We start from the raw sequence: 24,943 nt of genomic DNA, 5'->3' as shown, positions 1-24,943 counted from the left end.
CGCAGGAGCTTTTGTATCTGTAAAATATTGTAATTACCTATTTGTGTAACGAGATCTACTACTGTAAGTTTTGTACTGTACTGGCTGAAGGTCTGTTATAAATAAACCGGAGTAATTTAACGCCTTTCCCCCCCCCGCCCCCGTCCCCGTCCCCCCCCCCCCGCCCCGGCTCCCTTTTTGGGGGAGGGTTCCCTTTGCAGGGGCTGGGGAAGGTGGGGAAGGACCCGCAGTGAGGGTCAGCTTGGGGAGGGGGGGTTGGGAAGAATAGTGGGGGTCCCCCCGCCACGAGCACTGGGGGGTGGGGGGGGCAGGATGGTGGTGGGACCCCCCCCTCTCCAGAGTTAGGGGGGGGATTGGCGGGGAGGGAGAAGGATGCTGGGGATACCCCCAGTGTGTCCCCCCCACCCAACCCCCTCTAGGGCTTTCGGGGGGGGGGGGGAGGACACTTGGGGACCCCCCCAGTAAAGGGTGGGACACTGGGAGTCCCACCATGAGCAGTAGCGGGGGGTCAGGATAAGGGGGGGGACACATAGGACACTGGGGGTCCCCCTCTAGGGCTTTTGAGGGGGGGCAGAGGACACTTGGGGACCCCCCCAATAAGGGGTGGGACACCTGGGATCCCCGCCATGAGCACTGCTGGGGGGGGAGCAGGGTGGTAGGACCCCCCCCAGAGTTGGGAGGGGGGAGCCTGGGGACTCTGGGGACACCCCAGGGTTTGAGGGGGACACTGGGGGTCCCCTCTAGGGTTTTGGGGGTTTAAGGACACTTGGGGAACACCCAATAGGGGGTGGGACACCTGGGATCCCCCCCCATGAGCACTGCGGGGGTCAGGATGGTGGGACACCCCCCCCCCATGGTTTGGGGGGGACACTGGGGGTCCCTTCTAGGGCTTTGGGGACACACACACACACCTGGGGACCCCCCAATAAGGGGTGGGGATCCCCACCATGAGCACTGGGGGGGGGCAGGATGATGGGGGGGGGACAGGATACTGGGGACCCCCTGGGGTGTGTGGGGTCCCCTCTGTGGGGCGGCTGGGGACACACACACGAGACACTTGGGGACCCCCCATAATGGCGGGGACCCCCCACCTTCCCCCCCTCAGGACTACAACTCCCAGCGTCCCGCGCGGCGCGCGATGACGACACACGCAGCGCGCATCACGCAGCGCGCGTAAATCACTTCACCGCCGCGCGTCGCGCCGATCCCTCCGCCGCGGCGAGGAAAAGTAGTCCCTCCCCCACGGCCCCCGCCGCCGCGCTCCCGCCCGCCCCGGGAACCCCCCCCCCGACCCCGTCGACCGAGCCGTAGCGGCTCCGTCGGCGGGGTCGGGGGGGTTCCCGGGGCGGGCGGGAGCGCGGCGGCGGCTGTGCTTCCGGGGCGGAGGGAGACTATATAAAGGCCGTGGGGCGGCGGCCGGGCCCTCTTTCGCCGTCCCGGCAGCGAGATGGTGAGGGCGGCGTGGCCTGGGGGGGGCACGGGGAGGCCTCAGTGAGGGTCCTGAGGGTACCGGGAGGGTCGTGTGGGGCCTGGGGGGTTTGTGAGGCAGAGGGAGGCCGTAGGGGCTGGGGGGAAGCGGGGATGGTGGCGGGGGGGTGGCGCGGGGAGGCCGCAGGGCCTACATGGGCCTGGGGGAAGCCCCGTGGGGGGTGCTGGGGGAAACGGGCGGGACTTGGGGACCCGTGTGGGGCAGGGGCGCTGGAAAGTGGGAGGGTCAGAGCTGGGGGGGGGGAGGTTCGTAGGGGCTTATGGGGGTCGAGGGATGCTGTGGGGAGGCTGGAAGAGGGAAAGGGGGGAGGGAGGGCGGGGGGGGGTGGAGGGAGGCCATAGGACCTATATGGGGCGGGGGGGGGGGTCTGGGGGGCACAGGGTAGGGCGTGTGGGGCAAGGGATCGATGGGGGGGGGCGAACTGGGAGGGGTCCGTAGGGAATTATGGGGGTCAGGGGGTGCTATGGGGAGGGGGGGTAGCGGGGAGGCCATAGGGCCTATGTGGGGCAGGGGGAGCTGGGGGGAGGTTGTGGGGGGCTGGGAGAGGGGGCAGCACGGAAGTATTGGAGTCTGCCAGGGGAGGAGAGGGTGGGGGGGGGGGGGGGCTGGGTTTATCCTCTCCATCCTCAGTCACCCCCACCCCCCCCCAGACGAAGAAGAGGAGGAACAACGGCCGGGCCAAGAAGGGGCGGGGGCACGTGCAGCCCATCCGCTGCACCAACTGCGCCCGCTGCGTCCCCAAGGACAAGGCCATCAAGAAGTTTGTCATCAGGAACATCGTGGAGGCGGCGGCTGTCAGGGACATCTCGGAGGCCAGCGTCTTCGACTGTAAGGCGGGGGGGGGATGGATGTCCCGCTAATGTCCCCTGTGTGTCCCCCTCATGTGACCCTTGACCCCGCCCCATGTCTCCAGTCCCCTCAGTGACACCCCTGTGTCCCCCAAATGTCACCCCTGTGCCCCATGAACCCCCTGTGCCCCCCGTGTCACCCCCCTGTCCCCCAAATGTCCCCCCTATGTCACCGTGACCCCCCTTGTGTGTCCCCCCATGTGTCACCCCGGCCCCCCTGTGTCCCCCTGTGTGTGTTCCCCAGTGACCCCCCGCCGTGTCCCCCAAATGTCTCCCCATGTCCCCTTTGTGTCCCCCCATGTCACCCCGACCCCCCGTGTCACCTTCTGTCCCCCAGATGTCCCCCAAATGTCTCCCCACAACCCCTTTGTGTCACCACCTGTCCCCCAGATGTCCCCCCCGTGTCCCCTTTGTGTCACCCCAACCCCCCCGTGTCGTCCCCCAAATGTCTCCCCATGTCACCCCGACCCCCCCGTCCCCCACGTGCCCCCCAGATGTCACCCCCTGTCCCCCAGATGTCACCCCGTGTCCCCCAAATGTCTCCCCATGTCCCCTTTGTGTCTCCCTATGTCACCCCGACCCCCCCCCATCCCCCATGTCCCCCATGTGCCCCCCCCGTGCCATCCCCCCATCCCCCAAATGTCCCCCCCATGTCCCCTGTGTGTGTCCCCCGACCCTGCTCCTCCCTCCCTGCCTGGGAGAGGGGGACACCTGTACCCTGAGGGTGTCGCTGACACCCCCCCCCCCCCCCCCCCAGCCTATGTCTTGCCCAAGCTGTACGTGAAGCTCCATTACTGCGTCAGCTGCGCCATCCACAGCAAGGTGGTGCGGAACCGCTCCCGTGAGGCCCGCAAGGACCGGACCCCCCCCGCCGCGCTTCAGACCCGCTGTATGTATTTTTTTTTGGGGGGGGAAGGGAGGGGGCGGGGGGGGCGCTGGGGGTTCCCCTCCCCCGGATCCCCCCTGACCTTCTCTCCTTCCTTCCCCCCACCCCGCAGGGCGCTGCCCCCCGGCCCCCCCCCCAAGCCGATGTGAGGAGCCCGACGTGCCCCCCCCCCCAGCCTTGCGCAGACCGAATAAAGGACCCTGCACCGAGCCCGGCTCCGCGCCTGTGGGGCTGTGGGGGGGGGGGTCGCGTCGCTCTGGGGACACAGGGGGGTGTTTGGGGTAACCACGGGGCTCCTGGCCCCCTTCCGGGGGGGGGATGGGGGGAAGCCGTGTGGAGGTAGGGGGCTGCTGCCTTCCCCCCCCCCCAAGGAGGTGCCCTGTCTTGCTGGGGGGGCATGTGGGACATCGTGGGGGACAGACGGATGGATACACCCCCCCCTGCCCCAGAGTGGGTTGGGGGGGGGCTGACCCTGGACCACCACCCCCCCCGCGCCTTGTCATCCCCAAACCCGGCAGTGCCGGGGGGGGGCGGAGCTGTGGGTGCCCCGAATCCTCTGCAGGGCCAGGACCTGCTTGAATTGGGGGTGTCAATGTTGCCCCCCACCGGTGGGGCCGAGCATTACTGGGGGGGGGCTGGTCCTTGCCTGGGGGATGTTGGGGGGCTGCGGCAGGGCCTGGCTTTTGCCGGGGGGGGGAGCGGGGGGGCTGCAATGGGGCCAGACAGCTCCCCACCACCACCCCGTTGTGTTGGGGGGGCTGTAATGGGGCCGGGCTTTGCCCTTGGGGGGGGGCTGCAGTGGGGTTGGGGGGCCCAAAAGTGGGGCCCAACTGTAGTGTTTGGGATTTGGGGGGGCTGCAGTAGGGCCAAAATTTGTCCTGGCGTCCTCGGGGGGGGGGGGCCACAGGGACTGGTCTGCACCTGGGGGGGCGACAAGGGGGCTGGGGGGGCCACAGAGGAGCCAGACCTTTGCCCGGGGGGGCTCTTTGGGGGGGTGCAGCGGGACCGGGCTGCACCTGATGGTGCTGGGGGTCTGCGATGGGGCCAAACGCACCCCCCCCCCCCCCCCCCCGCCCCGTGGTGTTGGGGGGCTGCGATGGGGCCGGGATTTGCCCCGGGGGGGCATGAATGGGGCTGGGGGGGGCCACAGAGGGGCAGTGGGGGGGGCGTAGCGGGACTAGGCTGCACTTGATGGAGCTGGGGGGCTGCGATGGGGCCAGACCCTCCCCCCCCCCCCGCCGTGGTGCTGGGGGGCTGCGATGGGGCCAGGATTTGCCCTGAGGGAGCTGCAGTGGGGCTGGGGGGGCCACAGAGGGGCCAGACCTTTGCCGGGGGGGGGGGCTCTTTGGGGGGTGCAGCGGGACCGGGCTGCACCTGACGGCGCTGGGGGGCTGCGATGGGGCCAGACACCCCCACCCCCCCCGTGGTGTTGGGGGGCTGCGATGGGGCCGGGATTTGCCCCGGGGGGGGGGCGGGCACAGAGGGGCCAGACCTTCTCTTTTAGAGTCTGGGGGCGGCTGCGATGGGGCCGGACCTTCGCCTCCCCCCCCCCCCCCGCGGGTTGCAGCGGGGCCGGGCTTGTCCCGGCGGGGGCGGGCGAGGGGGGGGGGTGTCCCGGTGCCACCGCCCCGGGGCGCGGCGGGCGGGGCCGGGGCCGGGCTGCCCGGGGGGGTCCGTCCCCGCCGCCGCCCCGCCCGGTCCCGCCCCGGCGGCCCCGCGCCAGGTGCATTCCCCCCGCCGCGCCCGGGCACGTCGGACCGCGGGCTCCGCCGCCCGCAGAGCCCCGCCATGGACCGGCACCGGCACCGGCACCGGGCGCTGCTCCTGCTGCTGCTCCTGCTCCGCGCCCCGGCGCCGGGCTCCGCGCAGGCAGGTGAGCACCGGCACCGGCTCCCGCGGGGACCGGGGCGGCACCGGCTCCCGGGGGCTCCCGGCGGGCCCGGGGCTGCGCGGCGGGGTCGGGCTGCTGGGGCTACCGGGGGTCCCGGGACGGGCGGCGGGGGACGGGAGCCGTCGGGGGGCGGCGCCGGGAGGGCTCCGGGGTCCCGATCTCGCCCGTGCGGGATCCCGAGCTCAGGGTCCCCGCGACCACCCGCCCCGCGACCCAGCGCTGCCACCGGGGGGACCCTACAGCCCCGGGGGGACCGGGACCGGTAAAGTCCCCCGCGGGCCGGGGCTCGGTCGGGGCCGGGGCTCGGTTCCCCCTTCCCGGGGCTCGGTGTCCCCCCGCCCGGGCAGAGGCACCTGCGCCCCCTCCACCCCCCCCCGCAGCTGCCGGGGCCAATTTTAGGCTGCGGGGCCGGGAGCCGCCGGTGCCACCGGGATCGGGCCGGGGGGACCCCAGGGAGGGGACCCGGTCCCTGCCCTGCCCCGGGGGGAGCGGGGGCCGCTCCCGGAAGCGCCGGCTTCGCCCGGGAGTTGTTTTTCATCCCCGAAAAGGAAAACACGGAGGGCAGGACGCGCAGGTGGGGCCGGCGTCACCCGCCGACGTGCCCAGGTGTGGGGGGGGGACGGGGACGCGCCGTGGGGGGGGACACACACGCCGTGGTGGCGGTGGCGGTGGCGGGGGGGGGACACACACGCACACGCCCCGGCGCCTCCGCTGCCATGTGCCACCCGCGACGCCTCGGGGGACGCGCCCGGCGACGCCTCGGGCCGGGGTCCCACCAACACAGGGGGATCCCACCCCGGCACCCGCAGGTGACCGGTGCCGGCATCGGGGCGAGGGGGCCCCGCTACCCCCCCCCCATCCCCACCCCCCCCCCCCCCGAGCCCCCCGTCCCCAGCTCAGAGCCCCCTTTTGTTAGGGGACGGGATGCGGCCTGTGCACAGACCCCCTTTGTGCCGCCCGTGGGGCCCGGGGCAGGAGGTCGGGTGTGTGTGTGTGTGTGTGTGTGTGTGTGTGTGTGTGTGTGTGTGTCCCACCTCCAAGTCCGGGTCCCCCCCTGCCCCCCCCCCCGGTGCTATTCCTGGCGGTGGGGGCCGGGGGGGCCGCGGTGGCACGCGGCTGATAGCGGGCGACGTGCCGGAGCTGCCAGCGGGGCCCCGCGCTGATAACGCCCGTCCGCCATGCCACCACGGCACCCTGGGGGGGGGGGGGGGGCCGACAACCCCCTCCCCGTGGGCAGGTGCACCCTGAGGCTCCCCCCCCACACACTCCCCTCCCCCATGCCTCCGTTTGCCGGGGGGTCCCGTGCTCCGGTGGGACCCTTGGAGCGGCCGTTCGGGATTCTCCAGCGTCACCCCGAAGTGCTGCTCGTTCCCAGCTGCTGCGGGAGGGGGGTCCCAAGGGGGCCAGATCCTGACACACACACACACACACCCCCCCCAGCAGCCTGGGCACCCCCAGAGCCGTCCCCCCCACACACGTTGTTCCTTGGGGGGTCCCAGACCCCCCTCTTGGGGCCCTGCCGTGCCCATCCCCAGGGCGTCGGGGCTGGGGGCCGTGCCCCCGCCGCAGCTGGGACCTTTTTATAGCCCCTTCCCTGTTAAAATAGCTCCGGCCTGGGCGGGGGGGGGGGCTGTGGGGAGGCGGGGGGGGGTGGTGGTGTGCTGGCCCCTTCCTGTGCATGCACCGAGCTGCCCGTTCTCTGCGGCCGCCCCCCCCCTCCCCCGGCCCCCTGCCCCAGGAGGGGGCTCGGGCCCTTCTCTGCCCCCGCGCTGGGGACGGACAAAGCTGCCATTTACCCCCCGCGCTGGGGCCTGAGTCACGTCTGCACTGGGCCCGGGGGGGGGGCCCCCCCCCCACACCCCGCTCTGCCCCCGGGGGTGCCGGTTCTCTCTCTCTCTCTCTCTCCCACCGCTTTCGGGGGGCTCGGCCTCCCCCGTCCCGCTGGCCACAATCGCCCCTTTGTGCGGCTGCGGGGAGGGGGCCGCATCCTGCCCCCGCGCACAAAGGGGGCCCTGTCCGCCCCGGCGGCGGGGGGGGGGGGCGAACGGGCAATCATTAACCCCGGGGTCCCCTTGGCGCCCACCGCCCCACCCCGAGCTCTGGGGGCACCCAGGCATCCGGGCCCCCGTCGTCCCCCCCCCCACCATGTCCCCACCATTCTGGACCCCCGGGCGTCGAGGCGGGACGCGCTGGCCGGGTCCGAAGTCCGGGGCGTCGCGGGGGTGTGCCGTGCCGTTGGGGGGGGGCCATGCCCGCGGCACCCGCCTTGCGCAACCCTCGCCCGGCCGGTTGGGGCAGGGAGGGGAGGGGAGGGCGGGGGAGCACCCGTCACCCCCCCCGGGGCAACGCCACCCCCACGGCGGGGACGAGGCGGGGGACGAGGCAGGGGGGGACCACCGTGGGGGGGGGGCAGGGACGCCATGGGGCGACCACTGTGGCTACCATGGGGGGGGACACACCGTTGGGGGGCACAGGGATGCCATGGGGGCGTCAGCATGGCCAGTGTGGGGGGGGACAGGGACACCATGGGGGCACCGCTGTGGCTACTGAGGGGGGGGACATCATGGCGGGGACAGGGACACCATGGGGGCATCAGCATGGCCAGCATGGGGGGGGACACCATGGGGGGGACAGGGATACCGTGGGGTGACCACTGTGGCTACTGAGGGGGGGACGCACACCGTTGGGGGGCACAGGGGTGCCATGGGGGCGTCAGCATGGCCAGCATGGGGGGGGACACCAATGGGGGGGCCAGGGACACCATGGGGGCACCGTTGTGGCTACCGTCGCGGGGGGGGACATCATGGAGGGGACAGGGACACCATGGGGCGACCACTGTAGCTACTGAGGGGGGGGACGCACACCGCTGGGGGGCACAGGGATGCCATGGGGGTGTCAGCATGGGGGGGGACAGGGACACCATGGGGGCATCAGCATGGGGGGGACACGATGGGGGGGCCAGGGACGCCATGGGGCGACCGCTGTGGCTACCGTGGGGGTTGACACACCGTTGGGGGGCACAGGGATGCCATGGGGGCATCAGCATGGCCAGCGTGGGGGTGGACACCAATGGGGGGGCCAGGGACACCATGGGGGCACCGCTGTGGCTACCGTCGGGGGGGGGACATCATGGAGGGGACAGGGACACCATGGGGCGATCACTGTGGCTACTGAGGGGGGGGGACGCACACCGTTGGGGGGCACAGGGGTGCCATGGGGGCGTCAGCATGGCCAGCATGGGGGGGAACACGCCATGGGGGGGACAGGGACGCCATGGGGGATGATGACACCATGGCGGGGGGACAACAGGGACACGATGAGGGCACCACCATGGGGGAGGGATGTCATGGGGGTACCATCATGGCCACCATGGTGGGGGGACATGGCCAGGACAGGAGGGACAGGGACACCGTGGGGGCATCTCCATCGCCAGAATGGGGGGGGGCACCAGAAGGGGGGACAGGGACAAAGAATGTTGAGGAGGGGATGGAGCCACCAAGGAGGGGGACGTGGCCTCCATGGGGGCATGTGGCCATGGCCGTCAAGGGGAGGACGTGGCCAGCTTGGGAGGGGAGAGTGACCCTCACGGGGGACATGGCTGTGGCCATCGAGAGGGGGATGTGGCCACCATGGTGGGGGGACACGGCCTCCATGGGGGGGGATGTGGCCACCATGGGGGCATGTGGCCATGGCCGTCAAGGGGAGGACGTGGCCAGCTTGGGAGGGGAGAGGGACCCTCACGGGGGACATGGCTGTGGCCATGGAGAGGGAGATGTGGCCACCATGGGGGGGGACATGGCCTCCATGGCGGGACGTGGCCATTGAGGGGGACGTGGCCACCATGGGGGGATGTAGCCATGGCCATCAAGGGGAGGATGTGGCCAGTGTTGCGGGGGGAGAGTGACCCTCATGGGGGACATGGCTGTGGCCATGGAGAAGGGGATGTGGCCACCATGTGGGCATGTGGCCATTGAGGGGGACATGGCCACCATGGGGGCATGTGGCCATGGCCATCAAGGGGAGGATGTGGCCAGCTTGGGAGGGGAGAGGGACCCTCATGGGTGACATGGCTGTGGCCATGGAGAGGGGGATGTGGCCACTGCAGAGGGACATGGCTGCTGCGGGGTGGGGGGGTGGGGGGGGACAGACGGACACGTGGCCACCACGGGGGTGCCGTGGTCGCGGTGGGGGACAGGGTGCTGTGCCCGCAGTGTGCGCGGGGACGCTGAACGGGCTGAGCGTGACGGGGGACGCGCAGCACCAGTACCAGACGCTGCACAAGATGTACAACAACTGCGAGATCGTCATGGGCAACCTGGAGATCGTCCTCATCGACCACACGCAGGACCTCTCCTTCCTGCAGGTGACCTTGGGGCGGGGGGACGGGGACGGGACACACACACACACACACACACACACACACACACACACACGGGGGGTCGGCGCCTGCCGGGGCTGACGCCTGTCGCCGTCCCGCAGACCATCCGGGAGGTGACGGGCTACATCCTCATCGCCATGAACGTCTTCGCCTCGCTGCCGCTGCACAACCTGCGCGTCATCCGGGGCACCCAGTTCTACGAGGAGAAGTACGCGCTCTTCGTCCTGCTCAACTACAACCCCAACGCCACCCACGCCCTGCGCCAGCTCGGCCTCAACCAGCTCACAGGTGGGACACCACCACCCCCCCCACCCCGAGACACCCCCGCACCCCTGTCCTGGGAGCTGGCCCCGAGCCGTGCCAAACCGCCCTGGACCCCATCCAGAGCGGTGCCACCCCCCCCGTGCCTTGTGGTCCCCATCCCAGAGTGACTGGGTGTCCCCCCGTGGTCCCCATCCAGAGCGGTGCCACCCCCCGGTGCGCCCTGGGGCCGTACTGTCCCCCCCCGTGTGTCCCATGGTCCCCATCCAGAGCGGTGCCACCCGCCCCATGCCTTGTGGTCCCCATTCCAGAGTGACTGGGTGTCCCCCCCATGGTCCCCATCCCAGATTGGTGCCACCCCCACTGTGTGCCCTGGGGCCGTGCTGGCTCCCCCGTGTGTCCCATGGTCCCCATCCCAGAGCAGTGTCACCCCCATGGTCCCCATCCCAGAGGGATGCTGTCCCCTCCATGGTCCCCATCCAGAGCGGTGCCATCCCCCTCTGTGCCCTGTGGTCCCCAACCCAGAGTGGTGCCACCCCCCTGTGCACGCTGGGGCCATGCTGTCCCCCTGCCCTGTGGTCCCCATCCCGGAGGGATGGTGTGTGTCCCCCCGTGGTCCCCATCCCAGAGCAGTGCCGTTTCCCCATGGTCCCCATCCTGGAGCGGTGCCACCCCCTCCGTGCGCCCTGAGGCCGTGCTGTCCCCGCTGCTGTCCCCATCCCAGAGCGATGGTGTCCCCCCTGTGGTCCCCTGGAGCGGGGACCCCCAGCCCGATGCCCATCCCGGAGCGGTGCCGTCTCTCCGTGGATCCCCATCCCGGAGCAGTGCCGTCCCCAGGCTGGGGGGGGGGGGTGGTGGTGGGACCGCAGCCCCCCATCACCCACCGGCCGTGTCCCCGTCCCCGTCCCCCCCCCGCCCAGAGATCCTGGCCGGTGGCGTCTACATCGAGAAGAACGCGCAGCTCTGCCACGTGGAGACGGTGGAATGGCGGGACATCATGCGGGACCCCCGCCTGGAGCCCGTCGTGCGGGACAACGGCAAGGCCTGTGCGTTGGAGGGGGCGCGGGGGGGAGGGTGGGGGGGGGGCGCGGGGGCGTGACACCCGCCACCAGCTTTGGGGGTGACCCTGCTGCGCTTCCCCCCCCCGCAGGCGCCCCGTGCCACGAGAGCTGCGGTGGCCACTGCTGGGGGCCCGGCCCCGAGGACTGCCAGAAACGTGGGTACCGGAGCCGGGGGGGGAGGTGGTGGTGGGGTGGGTGGGGGGGTGTGTGTGTGTGTGTGTGTGTCCTGGGGGGGGGCCCCCCGCTGACCCCCCCCCGCCTCCCCGCAGTGACGAAGACCATCTGTGCCCCCCAGTGCAACGGGCGCTGCTTCGGGCGGGCGCCCAACGAGTGCTGCCACGAGGAGTGCGCGGGGGGCTGCACCGGCCCCCTCCAGACACACTGCTTCGTACGTGTGTGCGCGTGTCCCCCCCCCCCCCCACAACGGCACCCCCAGGGCGGGCGGGGGGCGATGCCAAGCAGCATCCCCGTGTCCGGCTGTCCATGGATCCCCCCCCTCTGCCCGCCCACCCGTGTCCCTCTGTCAGCCCCACTGGGGAGGGAGCTCGTCCGTGTGTGTGTCCCCCCAGGGCGTGGGGGGGGACACCGGACTGTCCCTGCGGGGTGGGGGAGGCGTCTGGGTGTCCATCCCTCCCTCCCTCCCTCTGTCCATTCCTCTCTCTGTCCACCCATATGTCCACCCATCCCTCCCTGCATCCCTCTGTCCACCCCTCCGTCCTTCCATCCATCCTTCCATCCACCCGTCACGCTGTCCCTCCCTCCCTCTCTCTATCCCTGCATCCCTCCTCCGGCCCTCTGTCCCTCCATCCATTTCTCCATCCTTCCCTCCATCCCTCCGTCTATCCCTCCATCCGTCCTTCCCTCTGTTCCTCCATCCTTCCCTCCATCCCTACGTCTATCCCTGCATCCATCCCTCCATCCTTCCCTCCATCCCTCCCTCCCTCCCTGCATCCCTTCTTCCCTCCATCCTTCCCTCCATCCATCCCTCCATCCCTGCATCCCTCCATCTGTCCATCCATCTCTCCATCCTTCCCTCCATCCCTCTCTCCATCCCTCCATGCCCATGGGAAGGGTCCCCACCCCAGGGTTGGGCGCAGGGCGACGCTGTCCCTGCGTGGCGAGAGGTGTCCGTGCCTCCCCGTGCCCGTCCGTCCCTGCATCCCCCCATCATCCCTTGCCCCTGCATCCCCCTCTTGTCCAATGTCCCTACATCCCCCTCCCTGCCCCATCCCCGCATCCCCCCTGTTGTCCCACCGTGTCCCCGCCTCCCACATCATCCCTTGTCCCGGCATCCCCCCGTTGTCCCTTCTCCCCCTGCCTCCGCCCAGCCCTCCGTCCCTCCGTCCCGCAGGCCTGCCGGCACTTCAACGACAGCGGGGCGTGCGTCCCACTCTGCCCCCAGCCCCTCATCTACAACAAACTCACCTTCCAGCTGGAGCCCAACCCCGACACCAAGTACCAGTACGGGGGCATCTGCGTCCGGAGCTGCCCGCGTGAGCCGGGGCGCAGGGGGGGGGAACCGCCGGGGTTGGGGGGGACATGACGCTGGGGGCGGGGGGGTTGTTTGGGGTGTCAGGGACCGGGCTTTGACCGCGAGGGTCTCCCCGCAGACAACTTCGTGGTGGACCAGAGCTCCTGCGTCCGCGCCTGCCCCAACGATAAGATGGAGGTGGAGAAGAACGGGCTGAAGATGTGCGAGCCCTGCTCGGGGCTGTGTCCCAAGGGTAGGGGGCTGCGGGGGAGGGGGGGGGTGAGGGGGGGGGAAGGCGGTGGGGGACGCGGGACAAACCCTCACCGTCCCCATCTTGTCCCCGTCCCGCAGCCTGCGAGGGCACCGGCGCCGGCAGCAAATACCAGACCGTGGATTCCAGCAACATCGACACCTTCGTCAACTGCACCAAGATCTTGGGCAACCTGGATTTCCTCATCACCGGCCTGGAGGGGTGAGGGCTGGGAGGGGGGCGGGCTGGGGGCCAGGGGGTGCATTCCCCCCCACCCCCGCCCCTTGCCTCCAGCCCCGGCTGACGGCTCCGGCTCCGCAGGGATCCCTGGCGCAACATCTCGGCGCTGGATCCCGAGAAGCTGAACGTCTTCCGGACGGTGCGGGAGATCACGGGTGAGCGGGGCTGGGGGACACCAGGGCTGGAGGGGACACCGGGACCCCCACCCTGAGACACCGCCCCCCCTTCCCGCGGCCACCCTGACCCCTGCCTTCACCCCCCCCAGGGTACCTGAACATCCAGTCCTGGCCCAAGCACATGCACAACTTCAGCGTCTTCTCCAACCTCGTCACCATCGGGGGACGGAGCCTCTACAAGTGAGTCCCCGTCCCCGCAGCCCCCGACCCGGCGTCTCACCCCCCCCCGCCATATGTCCTGCATCTCCCAGCACCTCTTGTCCCTGTGTCCCCCCTGGTTGTCCCTTGTCCCTGCCTCCTTCGCTATCATCCCCCATCCCTGCATCCCTTGTTGTCCCCCATCCCTGCGTCCCCCCGTTCTCCTGTGTCCCTGCATCCCCACATTGTCCCGTGTCCCTGCATCCGTGTCCCTGCATCCATGTCCCTGCATCCCTGTCCCAGCATCCCACATCATCCCTTGTCCCTGCATCCCCCCATCATCCCTGTCCCAACATCCCCCCATCATCCCACGTCCCTGCGTCCCCCTGTTGTCCTGTGTCCCTGTGTCTCCCCGTTGTCCCATGTCCCTGCATTCCCCCCCCCCCCATCCCTGCATCCCACATCATCCCTGGTCCCTGCATCTCCTCTGTTGTCCCTTGTCCCTGCATCCCTGTCCCAACATCCCCCCATCATCCCATGTCCCTGCGTCCCCCGGTTGTCCTGTGTCCCTGCATCTCCCCATTGTCCCGTGTCCCTGCATTCCCCCCCATCCATGCATCCCACATCATCCCTTGTCCCTGCATCCCTTGTCCCTGCATCCCTGTCCCTGCATCCCTGTCCTAGCATCCGCCCATCATCCTATGTCCCTGCCTCCCCCACATTGTCCCCCATCCCTGGATCCCCCCGTCATCCCTTGTCCCTGCATCCACCTGTTGTCCCATGTCCCTGCATCCCCCCCCATCCCTGCATCCCCCTGTTGTCCCTTGTCCCTGCATCCCTGTCCCAGCATCCCGCATCATCCCATGTCCCTGCATCCCTCCGTTGTCTCCCATCCCCACATCCCCATCCCTGCCTGTCCCCGCATCCCCTCGGGGTTGGCAGGACACCCCCCCCCCGCCGCCACCGGCCCTCGGAGCAGCACCCCCCCATACTCCCCGGGATGTCCCCCCGCCCTGACGCCGTCCCCGCAGCCGGGGTTTCTCGCTGCTGATCATGAAGAACGAGAACGTGACGTCGCTGGGGCTGCGCTCGCTGCGGGAGGTGAGCGCGGGCAGGGTCTACATCACCGAGAACCGCCGGCTCTGCTACCTCCACACCGTGCAGTGGGCGGCCCTCAGCCGCCGCCGCGCCGACCTCGACATCCGCAACAACAAGCCCCGCAGCAAGTGCCGTGAGTGGGGCCGGGGGCGGAAGGGAAGCTGGGGACCCTGGGGACCCTCGGGGACCCCCCCGTTGAGGTCCCTCCGGTCCCTCCCCGCAGAGCAAGAGGGGAAGGTGTGCGACCCGCTGTGCTCCGCCGAGGGCTGCTGGGGCCCCGGCCCCGCTCAGTGTCTGTCCTGCCGCCACTACAGCCGCCGCGGCGTCTGCGTGCCCTCCTGCCGCTTCACCGAGGGGTGAGGGGGACTGGGGGGGGCACCGGGGTGGGGGTTGGCCCCATGGAGGGCGTGGAGGTGGGGTTGGTTCCATTGAGGGCGTTGGGTTGGGGTTGGCGCCATTGAGGGCGTTGGGTTGGGATTGGCTCCATCGAGGTCATCAAGGTGGGGTTGGGTCCATCAAGGGCATCAGGGTGGGCATCAAGGTGGGGTTGGCTCCACTGAGGACATTGGGTTGGGGTTGGCTCCATGGAGGGCATCAAGGTGGGGTTGGCTCCATGAAGGGTGTCGAGGTGGACAACAGGATGGGGTTGGCTCCATGGAGGGCATTGGGTTGGGGTTGGCTCCATGAAGGTCATCAAGGTGGGGTTGGCTGCATTGAGGACATTGGGTTGGGATTGGCTCCATCAAGGGCATCGGGGTGGGCATCGGGGTGCAGTTGGCTCCACGGAGAGCATCAAGGTGTGGTTAGCTCCATGGAGGGCATAGAGGTGGGCATCAAGGTGGGGTTGGCTCCACGGAGGGCATCAGGGTGGTCATCAGGGTGGGGATGGCTCCATGACGGGTGTCAAGGTGAACATCAGGGTGGGATTGGCTCCATGGAGGGCATCGAGCTGGGGTTGGCTCCACTGAGGGCATCAAGGTGGGCTTCAGGGTAGGGTTGGCTCCATGGAGGGCACCAGGGTGCGGTTGGGTCCACAGAGAGCATCGGGGTGGGTCCTGGGGTGGGCACCAGAGGGAGATCAGCTCCAGGATGGGCACAGGGAGCAGGATTGACCCCAAGGTGGGCAGCGGGGTCAGCACCAGGGCAGGATGGACACTGGGGTGGGAACAACCCCAGGGTGGGCTGGACCCCAGGGTGGGCACTGGTGTGGGCCGGGACGCCTGGGTGGACTGGTGACCTCGCCTTGTCCCCCCAGGGAGACTCGGGAGTTCGCCCAGGGGGGCGAGTGCTTCGAGTGCCACCCCGAGTGCGAGCGCATAGAGGGCAACGTCACCTGCAACGGCTCGGTAGGGCTGCGGCCGGGGACCCGCGGTGGCGGCAGCGGCGGTGACGTCCCCGCGGGTCCTGACAACGCCCCCCCCCCCAACTCCCGCCCCCCCAGGGCGCCGACACCTGCACCCGCTGCGCCCACTACCGCGACGGGCCCCACTGCGTGGAGAGCTGCCCCGAGGGCATCCTGGGCGAGCGCGGCCCCATCTACAAGTACCCCGACGCCAGCCGCGAGTGCCGGCCCTGCCACGAGAACTGCACCCGCGGGTGCGCCGGGGCGGGGGGGCTGAGGGGGGCTCCGGCACCGTAGGAGGGGACAACCCCCCCCCCCCCCAACTCCGGGGCTCCGTCTCACTCCCGGCTCCGTCATCTCCGTCTCCGCAGGTGCCTGGGGCCGCTGCTGCGGGACTGCCTGGGGGAGCCCCTGCCCGTCTCCAGGTACCGCGGGGTGGGGGGGCTCCCCAGGCCGGGCCGGGCTGCGCCGTGCCATGCCATGCCATGCCCTACTGCGTGGTGCCGTGCCGTGCCATGCTCTGGTGTCCCGTGCCATGCCCTGCTGCGCTGTGCCATGCCGTGCCATGTCCTGGTGTCCCGTGCCATGCCCTACTGCGTGGTGCCATGCCGTGCCATGCCCTGGTGTCCCGTGCCATGCCCTGCTGCGCTGTGCCGTGCCGTGCCATGTCCTGGTGTCCCGTGCCGTGCTCTGGTGCACTGCCGTGCCATGCCTTGCTGCGCTGTGCCATGCCGTGCCATGCCCTGGTGTCCCGTGCCATGCCCTGCTGCGCTGTGCCGTGCCGTGCCATGCCCTGGTGTCCCGTGCCATGCCCTGCTGCACTGTGCCATGCCGTGCCATGCCCTGGTGTCCCGTGCCATGCCCTGCTGCGCTGTGCCGTGCCGTGCCATGTCCTGGTGTCCCGTGCCGTGCTCTGGTGCACTGCCGTGCCATGCCTTGCTGCGCTGTGCCATGCCGTGCCATGCCCTGGTGTCCCGTGCCATGCCCTGCTGCACTGTGCCATGCCGTGCCATGCCCTGGTGTCCCGTGCCATGCCCTGCTGCACTGTGCCGTGCCGTGCCATGCCCTGGTGTCCTGTGCCATGCCCTGCTGCGCTGTGCCATGCCCTGGTGTATGGTGCCCTGTTCTGGTGTCCCGTGCCATGTCCCGGTGTCCCATGCCGTGCTCTGGTGCACAGTGCTGTGCCATGCCCAGCTGCACCGTGCCGTACCATGCCCTGCTGCGTGGTCCCGAGCTGTGCCGTGCCGTGCTGCACCATGTCATGGCGTGCCCCCGCTGTGCCGTGTCCTGGTATCCCGTGCCATGCCCTGGTGTCCCGTGCCGTGCCATGCCGCCGTGTGCTCTGGTGTGCCGCACCGCTCCGTGCCGTGCCCCACTGTTCCCTGCTGCCCCACTCGGGGGCCTTTCCCTGCCCACCTTGGTGCTGGGGCACCTCCTGCCCTGGCCGTGCCGTCCCCCCCCCAGCCATATGTGCCCGGGCCGCCGAGCCCTGCTCGCCCCCACCAGCCCCAGGGTGGGGGGTCCCGGCCGCCCCCGTGGCACCGGGGCCGTTGGGAAGCGCGTGGGCAGCGGCGGTGGGGGGCCGGGACCTGCCGGCATTGGGAGCTCAGCCCCGGCCTCCGCGTCCCCCCCCACCCAGGAAAACGCCGACGGTGATCGCGGTGATGGTGGTCGGGGGGCTCTTCCTCTCCTGCTCCTGCGTCCTCCTCGCCCTGCTCTACTGGCGGGGCAAGAAGATCCAGAAGAAGCGGGCGATGCGGCGCTACCTGGAGAGGGGGGAGGTGAGGGGACGGCCATACCCGGGGGTGGGGGGGGCCCAGGGGTAGCCGGGGGGGGGGCACAGGGAGGGGGTTTGACAGGTGGGAGGGCTGTGAGACCTGTCCCTGTCCCTGTCCGTCCCTGTCCCCATCCCTGTCTGGAGCCATCCCCATCCTTCTCCATTCCTCTCCATCCTCATCCTTCTCCATCCCCATCCTCCATCCCTCTCCATCCCCATCCTTCCTCATCCTTCTCCATCCCTCCCCAACCTTCTCCATCCCCATCCCTCTCCATCTTTGTCCATCCCTCTCTATCCCCATCCTTCCTCATCCTTTTCCATCCCTCTCCATCTTTCTCCATCCCCATCCTTCTCCATCCCTCTCCATCCTTTTCCATCCATCCCCATCCCTCTCCGTTCCCATCCCTCTCCATCCTTCTCCATCCCTCTCCATCCCCATCGTTCCTCATCCTTCTCCATCCCCATCCTTCCTCATCCTTCTCCATCCCTCCCCATCCCTCTCCATCCCCATCCCTCTCCATCCCTCTCCGTCCCCATCCCTCTCCATCCACATCCTTCTCCATTCCCATCCCTCTCCGTCCCCATCCTTCCCCATCCTTTTCCACCCTTCTCCATCCCCTTCTCCATCCCTCCCAGTCTCTCTCTGTCCCCATCCACCTCCATCCCAGGACTCCATCCCCATCCCTGTCTGCTTCCGTCCCTTCCCGTCCCTGTCCCTGTCCCCGTCCCCATCTCCGTCTCCACCCGGCAGAGCCTGGAGCCGCTGGACCCCAGTGAGAAAGCCAACAAGGTGCTGGCCCGCATCTTCAAGGAGACGGAGCTGAAGCGGCTGAAGGTGCTGGGCTCCGGCGTCTTCGGGACCGTGCACAAGGTGAGCTGGGGGCGGGGGGGGGGGCTCGATGCGGGGGGCTCGGCCGGGGCCAGGCACGGCACCCACCGGGGCACCCCGTCCCCCCCGTAGGGCATCTGGATCCCGGATGGCGACTCCATCAAGATCCCGGTGAGCATCAAGGTGATCCAGGACGGCAGCGGGCAGCAGTCCTTCCACGCCGTCACCGACGTAAGCCCGCGAGTCGGGGCCGGGGGGGGGGAAACGGGCCAGACCCTGCTCCCCAGGGGGACCCCACAGGTGGCTCGGGGATGGGTGGTGGGGGTGTGTGTGTGTGTGTGTGTGTGTGTCTCAGCCGCTGTCCCCCGTCCCCGCAGCACATGCTGGCCATCGGCAGCCTGGACCATGCCTACATCGTGCGGCTGCTGGGCATCTGCCCCGGCCCCCAGCTGCAGCTGGTGACGCAGCTCCTGCCCCTGGGCTCCCTCCTCGACTACGTCCGCAAGAACCGCCACAGCATCAGCCCCCAGCTCCTGCTCAACTGGTGCGTCCAGGTGGCCAAGGTGAGCGTGTCCCCCCACCCCGCCGTGGGGGGGGGTGGGGGTGCGTGTCGTGGCGGGGTGGGGGGGGGATGGGACGGGACGGGACGGGGGGGACAGTCCCCAGGACCCCGCTGAGCCTCCCCGGGGGGTCCCGCAGGGGATGTACTACCTGGAGGAGCACCGCATGGTGCACCGCAACCTGGCCGCCCGCAACGTCCTGCTCAAGTCCCCCAGCCAGGCGCAGGTGGCCGATTTCGGCATCGCCGACCTCCTCTACCCCGACGACAAGAAGTATTTCTACAACGAGGTCAAGGTGGGCGCCTGGACCCCCCCCCCGTGTGTGTGTGTGTGTGTGTGTACCCCCACGGCCCCCCCCCCACCCCCCGGCCCCACAGCCCCTCACCCCCCCCCAACGGCCACCCCCAGCCCCATCGCCACAGCCCCTCACCCCCCACCACAGCCCCCCACATCCCCCCACGGTGTGTGTGTACCCCCCCTGCCCTGTGCCGTGGGGCACCCCCCTCCCCATCCTCCCCACCCCACACCCCTGGCACCCGCCGCGTCCCCTCCTCCCCGTGTCCCCGGTACCCCCAGCACCCGGAGACGTCCCGGCCCCTCCGTGCCGCCTGCCCTGTGGGGTGTCCCCCGCCCTGTCCCCGTGTCCCGCCACCCATCCGCGTCCCCCCCCCACACACACGCCTTTCCTCGCAGACGCCCATCAAGTGGATGGCGCTGGAGAGCATCCACTTCGGGAAGTACACGCACCAGAGCGACGTCTGGAGCTACGGTGAGCACTGGAAACACCCCCACCCCCCCCCCGACCCTCTCCCCGGGACCCCCCCGTCCCTCCGGCCCCCGTGGGACTGACGGGGGACTGTCCCCGCAGGCGTGACGCTGTGGGAGATGATGACGTTCGGGGCCGAGCCCTACGCCGGCATCCGGCTGGCCGAGGTGCCCGACCTGCTGGAGAAGGGCGAGCGGCTCTCGCAGCCCCACATCTGCACCATCGACGTCTACATGGTGATGGTGAAGTGTGAGTGCGGGGCCACCACCCCCGGTCCCCTCCCCGGGGGGGGGGGGTCTTGCTCCCGTCCCCATCCCTGTCCCCATCCCCGGGGCATCCCTGGGGCTCTGCACCCCGCCGGGGCAGGTCCTGGTCCTGTCCCCATCCCTGTCCCCATCCCTGGGGCAGGGTCCTGGTCGTGTCCCCATCCCTGTCCCCATCCCTGGGGCAGGGGTCCTGTTCCCATCCCTGTCCCTGTCCTTGTCCCCGTCCCTGTCCCCATCGCCGGGGCAGGTTCCCGGTCCTGTCCCCAGCCCTGTCCCTGTCCGCGGACCAGTGTCCTGGTCGTGTCCCCATCCCTGTCCCCATCCTTGGGGCAGGGTCCCTGCTCTGTCCCGATCCCAAGGGCAGGTTCTCGGTCCTGTCCCCACCCCTGTCCCCATCCCCGGGGCAGGGTCCTGGTCGTGTCCCCATCCCTGTCCCCATCCCCAGGGCAGGGTGTCAGTCCCGTCCCCATCCCTGTTCCCAACCCTGGGGCAGGGTCCTGGTCATGTCCCCATCCCCGTCCCCATCCCCGGGGCAGGGTCCCAGTCCTGTCCCCATCTCTGTCCCCATCTCTGGGGCAGGGTCCTGGTCGTGTCCCCGTCCCTGGACCAGTGTCCTGGTTGTGTCCCCATCCCCGTCCCCATCCCCGGGGCAGGGTCCTGTCCCCGACCCCATCCCTGTCCCTGTCCCCATCCCCGGGGCAGGGTCCCAGCTCTCAGCCCCCCCCCCCCCCCCAGGCTGGATGATCGACGAGAACATCCGTCCCACCTTCAAGGAGCTGGCGAACGAGTTCACCCGCATGGCCCGCGACCCCCCCCCGCTACCTGGTCATCAAGGTGAGCACGGCCCCCCGCCATGGCCACCCCCACCCCCAGCCCCACAGCCCCTCACACCCCCCCAACGGCCACCCCACCCCTGCCCCCACAGCCCCCCCACATCCCCCCACAGCAACCCCCACCCCCAGCCCTACAGCCCCTCACAACCCCCCACAGCCCCCCACAGCCCCATCGCCACAGCCCTTCACATCCCCCCACAGCCACCCCCACCCCCAGCCCCACAGCCCCTCACCCCCCACCACAGCCCCCCGCATCCCGCCACAGCCACCCCCACCCCCAGCCCCACAGCCCCTCGCACCCCCCCACAGCCCCATCGCCACAGCCCTTCACATCCCCCCACAGCCACCCCCAGCCCCGCAGCCCCTCACCCCCCACCACAGCCCCCCACATTCCCCCACAGCCACCCCCACCTCCTGCCCCACAGCTCCTCACCCCCCCCACAGCCACCCCCATCCCCATCCCCACAGCCCCTCACCCCCCCCACAGCCACCCCCTGCCCCACAGCCCCTCACACCCCCCCACAGCCACCCCCACCCCCTGCCCCACAGCCCCTCACACCCCCCAACCCGCAGCAGGAGAGCGGGGCCGCGCCGCCGGCCGAGCCCCCCACCCTCAGTGACAAGGAGCTGGATGACATGGAGACGCTGGAGCTGGAGGAGGAGGAGGAGGAGCTGGACGCCTCCTTCGGCCTCGCCAGCGGGCTCTACCCTCAGCGGCCGCGGGGCAGCTGTGCCTGGGTGAGACCCCTCTGCCCCCCCCGGGCTGGGGGCTCCGGGGGGTCCTGGGCACGGGGGGGACAGGGTGGGGGGCACGGGGTCCCGGGATGTGACACAGGGGTCCCGGGATGTGGCATGGGGCAGGGTGGGGGGCACGGGGTCCCGGGATGTGACACAGGGGTCCCGGGACGTGGCATGGGGCAGGGTGGGGGGCACGGGGTCCTGGGATGTGTCATGGGGGTCCTGGGATGTGGTATGGGGCAGGGTGGGGGTCGTGGGGTCCCGGGATGTGTCATGGGGGTCCTGGGATGTCGCATGGGGCAGGGTGGGGGGCACGGGGTCCTGGGACATGGTATGGGGCAGGGAGGGGGGCCCAGGGTCCCGGAATTTGGCACAGGGTCTCCCAGCCCCAAACCCCACCAAGGGGGTGGGACGCAGGGCTGACCCATGGGAACCGCGCCCCCCCTCCCCTCTGCCCCATCGTCCCATCCCCTCCAAGCCCTGTCGGGACCCCCACCCTCTTCCCGCAGCGGGGGGTGGGGGGGGGGGGGGGGTCCCAGCCCCTGTATCCCCCCTGTTGGGTGTCAACCCCCCCTGTCCCCCCGCAGAGCCCCAGCCTGCTCAGCCCCCCGGCCGGCTACATCCCCATGAACCAGCCCGGCCTCGGCAGCGCCCGCCAGGTATCCGTGGGGCGGGGGGGGCGAGGGATGCTGGGGGGCTATAAGGGGTGTCCATGGGGTGCTGGGGGGCTGTAGGAGACAGCCATAGGGTGCTGGGGGGGCTATAGGAGGCAGCCATGGGGTGCTGGGGGCTATAGGGGGTGGCTGTAGGGTACTGGGGGGCTATAGAGGGTGGCCATGGGGGGCTATGGTGGGTGTCTATGGGGTGCTGGGGGGCTATAGAAGACAGCTATAGGGTGTTGGGGGGCTATAGGTGGTGACCATGGGGTGCTGGGGGGCTATAGGAGACAGCCATAGGGTGCTGGGGGGCTATAGGGGTGACCATGGGGTGCTGGGGGGCTATAGGAGACAGCCATAGGGTGCTGGGGGGCTATAGGGGTGACCATGAGGTGCTGGGGGGCTATAGGAGACAGCCATAGGGTGCTGGGGGGCTATAGGTGGTGACCATGGGGTGCTGGGGGGCTATAGGAGACAGCCATAGGGTGCTGGGGGGCTATAGGGGTGACCATGGGGTGCTGGGGGGCTATAGGAGACAGCCATAGGGTGCTGGGGGGCTATAGGAGTGACCATGGGGTGCTGGGGGGCTATAGGAGACAGCCATAGGGTGCTGGGGGGCTATAGGGGTGACCATGGGGTGCTGGGGGGCTATAGAGTCCAACCAATTGGGTGCTGGGGGCGGCTATAGACCCCCTATAGCCATGGGGTGCCAGGGCAGGGGGGGCGAAGGGGTGGCCGTGGGATGCCGGGGCGGTGGGAAGTGGAGGGGTGGCCGTGGGGCGGTGGCGGGGCTGGGGGTCCGCATGGGGGTGTCCGTCCGTCCCCCCCCCGCCCCCCCACCCCTCAGCCCCGTTTCCCCCAGGGCGGGGGGTTGCCGGCCCCCGCGGCGCAGCCGTCAGGAATCCGTGGGGCGGACGGTGTCGGAGTCGTCGGAGGGTCGGGGTACGGCCTCGGAGCTGGACCTGGCCGAGGGGGGGTCGCTGTCGGGGGGGAGCCTCTGCCGCAGCCTGCGCTCGCGGGGGGACAGCGCGTACCTCTCGCAGCGGGAGAGCTTCCCCCCCCCGCCCCCCAGCTCCGAGGGCAGCGAGGAGGACGCCAACGGCTACGTCACCCCCCAACTGCGCCGGACGGGGTGAGGGGCGGGGGGGGGGGTCCCCTCCTTAGGGGGTGGGGGTCCCATCCGTGCAGAATGGGGGGGGGTTGGAGCGGGTCTGGGGGCTGCCCCTGCCGTGGGGGTGCAGGGAGCCCGTCCTTGAGGGGTGCTGTGGGGGGGGTCCCATCCCATGGGGGGGTCCCCGTCCCATCAGGGTTTGGGGTTCTGGGGGGTGGGGGCTCATCCTCGTAGGGTTGGGGGGGGGGCTGCTGTGTCTGTGGGGTGGGGGCACCCCGTCCCCAGGAGGTGGAGGGGGCCCATCCCCGGCGTTAGGGGTGGGGGGAACCCATTTGTGCAGAATGGGGGGGGGGGTCCCCATCTGTGTAGAATGGTAGAATGGGGGGGTCGGAGCGGGTCTGGGGGCTCCTCCTGCCGTGGGGGTGCAGGGAGCCCGTCCTCGAAGGGTGGGGGGGGTCCCGTCCCATCAGGGTTTGGGGTTCCGGGGGGTGGGGGCTCATCCTCGTAGGGTTGGGGGGGGGGCTGCTGTGTCTGTGGGGTGGGGGCACCCCGTCCCCAGGAGGTGGAGGGGGCCCATCCCCGGCGTTACGGGGGGGGGGACGACACCCATTTGTGCAGGGTTGGGGTCCAAGCTGGGGGCGGGGGGGGGGGGGGGGATCATCTTTTAGGGGGTTGTGGAGTGGGATGAACTCCCCCTGTGGCCCAGCCGAGACACCCCCCCCCGGCAAAGTGGGGACAGGCCCTATGGGGGGGGGGGGGGGGGCCTGGCCGGTGTCTCACCCCCCCTTCCCACAGAGCCGGACCCCATGGGGGGGTCGGTGCCGGAGCCGGAGGAGGAGTACGAGTACATGAACCGCCGGCCTGGGGGGCCCCCAGGAGGCCCCCCCCAGCCCCGGCCGGCCTCGCTGGAGGAACTGGGCTACGAGTACATGGAGGTGGGCTCGGAACCGGGGGTCACCCCGGGACCCCCCCCGGGCAGGGGGCAGGAGGAGGAGGACTACGAGTACATGAACAAGCAGCCGCGGCTGAGCCGCTCGCTGGGCAGCGTGGCCGGGGGGCCGGGACCCCGACAGGATGGCGGCCCCCCCCGGCACGACGGCGGCCCCCCCAGGCACGACGGTTACACCGACATGCGGCCGGGGGAGGCCGCCCCGACCCCCGAGGAGGAACAGGGCTACGAGGAGATGGAAGCCGTGCTGGCCCCCCCGCTGCCCCGGCTGCCGTGGCCCCCCCGGCCCCCCCCCCAACCCCTTGCATGAAGCCCCTGCGGAGCCTGGAGGCTTCGGACTGCGCCTTCGACAACCCCGACTACTGGCACAGCCGCCTCTTCGCCAAGGCGGACGCCCAGCGGACGTAGGGGACCCCCCCCCCCCCGGACCCCCCCCACCTGGGGGTCCTGCCGGCCCCCCCCGCCGCCTTCCTGGGCCCCCCCCCCCGGCCCCAGGGCTGTTTACACTGGATATGAAGGATCCCCCCCAGCCTCAGGGGCATGAGCCGAAGCTGGAGCGTGGGCAGGGGAGTGTTGGGGGGTCCCCAGCCCAGCCGGAGCCGGGGGGGGGGGGGGGGGGCCATGAGCCCTTAGGGTGCCCCCCACTCCCCCCCCGCCCTTCCCAAAGCCGTTCCTGGTGTCCGGGGTCAGTGGGGCTCGGCCGGAGCGCCCCGAGCCGGGGAGGGGGGTGGCCCAGGCCCCTGCAAGAGGGGGTCAGACCCCTAGGTGCCCACTGGGTGCCCCCCAGTCGCCCCCCCCCCCCCCCCCCCCCAGCTGAAGGTGCTCCCCACCTGCGGGGATGCTGGGGTTGGGGGGCCGTGGCCCTGGGGTGCCGGGGGGGGGCCCTACTGGGGGTGCCCCAGGGTGCAGCAGCGGGGGTGGGACAGGGT

General features: G+C 70.7%; 3 protein-coding genes across 3 annotated transcripts in view; all 3 read left to right on the top strand.

Annotated features, from left to right (window-relative positions):
• IKZF4 (IKAROS family zinc finger 4) overlaps nucleotides 1–1,251 on the top strand; it is a 31,503-nt gene extending 30,252 nt beyond the window's left edge. Inside the window, exon 10 of the mRNA XM_054187123.1 lies at nucleotides 1,106–1,251. Within this exon, the coding sequence (XP_054043098.1) occupies nucleotides 1,106–1,142 (37 nt within the window). The 3' untranslated portion in view covers nucleotides 1,143–1,251. The remainder of the gene's footprint in view (nucleotides 1–1,105) is intronic.
• Nucleotides 1,252–1,312: 61 nt separating this feature from the next.
• RPS26 (ribosomal protein S26) lies at nucleotides 1,313–3,693 on the top strand. The gene is made up of 5 exons (XM_054187096.1): nucleotides 1,313–1,450; nucleotides 2,140–2,317; nucleotides 3,095–3,226; nucleotides 3,336–3,448; nucleotides 3,673–3,693. The coding sequence occupies exons 1-5, from the start codon at nucleotides 1,448–1,450 to the stop codon at nucleotides 3,691–3,693; spliced, it is 447 nt and encodes a 148-aa protein (XP_054043071.1). The 5' UTR covers nucleotides 1,313–1,447.
• Nucleotides 3,694–4,969: 1,276 nt separating this feature from the next.
• Nucleotides 4,970–24,422, top strand: ERBB3 (erb-b2 receptor tyrosine kinase 3). The gene is given in 32 exon segments (XM_054187170.1): nucleotides 4,970–5,096; nucleotides 9,326–9,477; nucleotides 9,594–9,780; nucleotides 10,674–10,799; nucleotides 10,904–10,969; nucleotides 11,084–11,202; nucleotides 12,166–12,307; nucleotides 12,425–12,538; nucleotides 12,637–12,757; nucleotides 12,857–12,930; nucleotides 13,041–13,131; nucleotides 14,121–14,320; nucleotides 14,411–14,543; nucleotides 15,443–15,533; nucleotides 15,629–15,783; nucleotides 15,901–15,954; nucleotides 17,169–17,310; nucleotides 18,058–18,177; nucleotides 18,268–18,366; nucleotides 18,513–18,698; nucleotides 18,835–18,990; nucleotides 19,389–19,464; nucleotides 19,564–19,710; nucleotides 20,463–20,536; nucleotides 20,538–20,561; nucleotides 21,137–21,298; nucleotides 21,886–21,947; nucleotides 22,814–23,066; nucleotides 23,068–23,086; nucleotides 23,861–24,266; nucleotides 24,268–24,316; nucleotides 24,318–24,422. Coding segments are annotated over 32 exon segments (3,990 nt in total). The 5' UTR covers nucleotides 4,970–5,011.
• The last annotated feature ends 521 nt before the right edge of the window (nucleotides 24,423–24,943 follow it).

Source organism: Rissa tridactyla, assembly GCF_028500815.1.
Source record: "Rissa tridactyla isolate bRisTri1 chromosome 24 unlocalized genomic scaffold, bRisTri1.patW.cur.20221130 SUPER_24_unloc_1, whole genome shotgun sequence".
NCBI lineage: Eukaryota > Metazoa > Chordata > Aves > Charadriiformes > Laridae > Rissa > Rissa tridactyla.
Note: the sequence above shows the minus strand (reverse complement) of the source record. Positions and strands in the feature narration are given on the sequence as shown.

Bases quoted from the DNA above. Each gene is read 5' to 3' on its own strand.
- RPS26 (XM_054187096.1), top strand. The intron at 2,318-3,094 runs GTAAGGCGGGGG...CCCCCCCCCCAG, and splicing joins GGAGGCCAGCGTCTTCGACT to CCTATGTCTTGCCCAAGCTG. The intron at 3,449-3,672 runs GTGGGGCTGTGG...CCCCTGCCCCAG, and splicing joins CCGAGCCCGGCTCCGCGCCT to AGTGGGTTGGGGGGGGGCTG.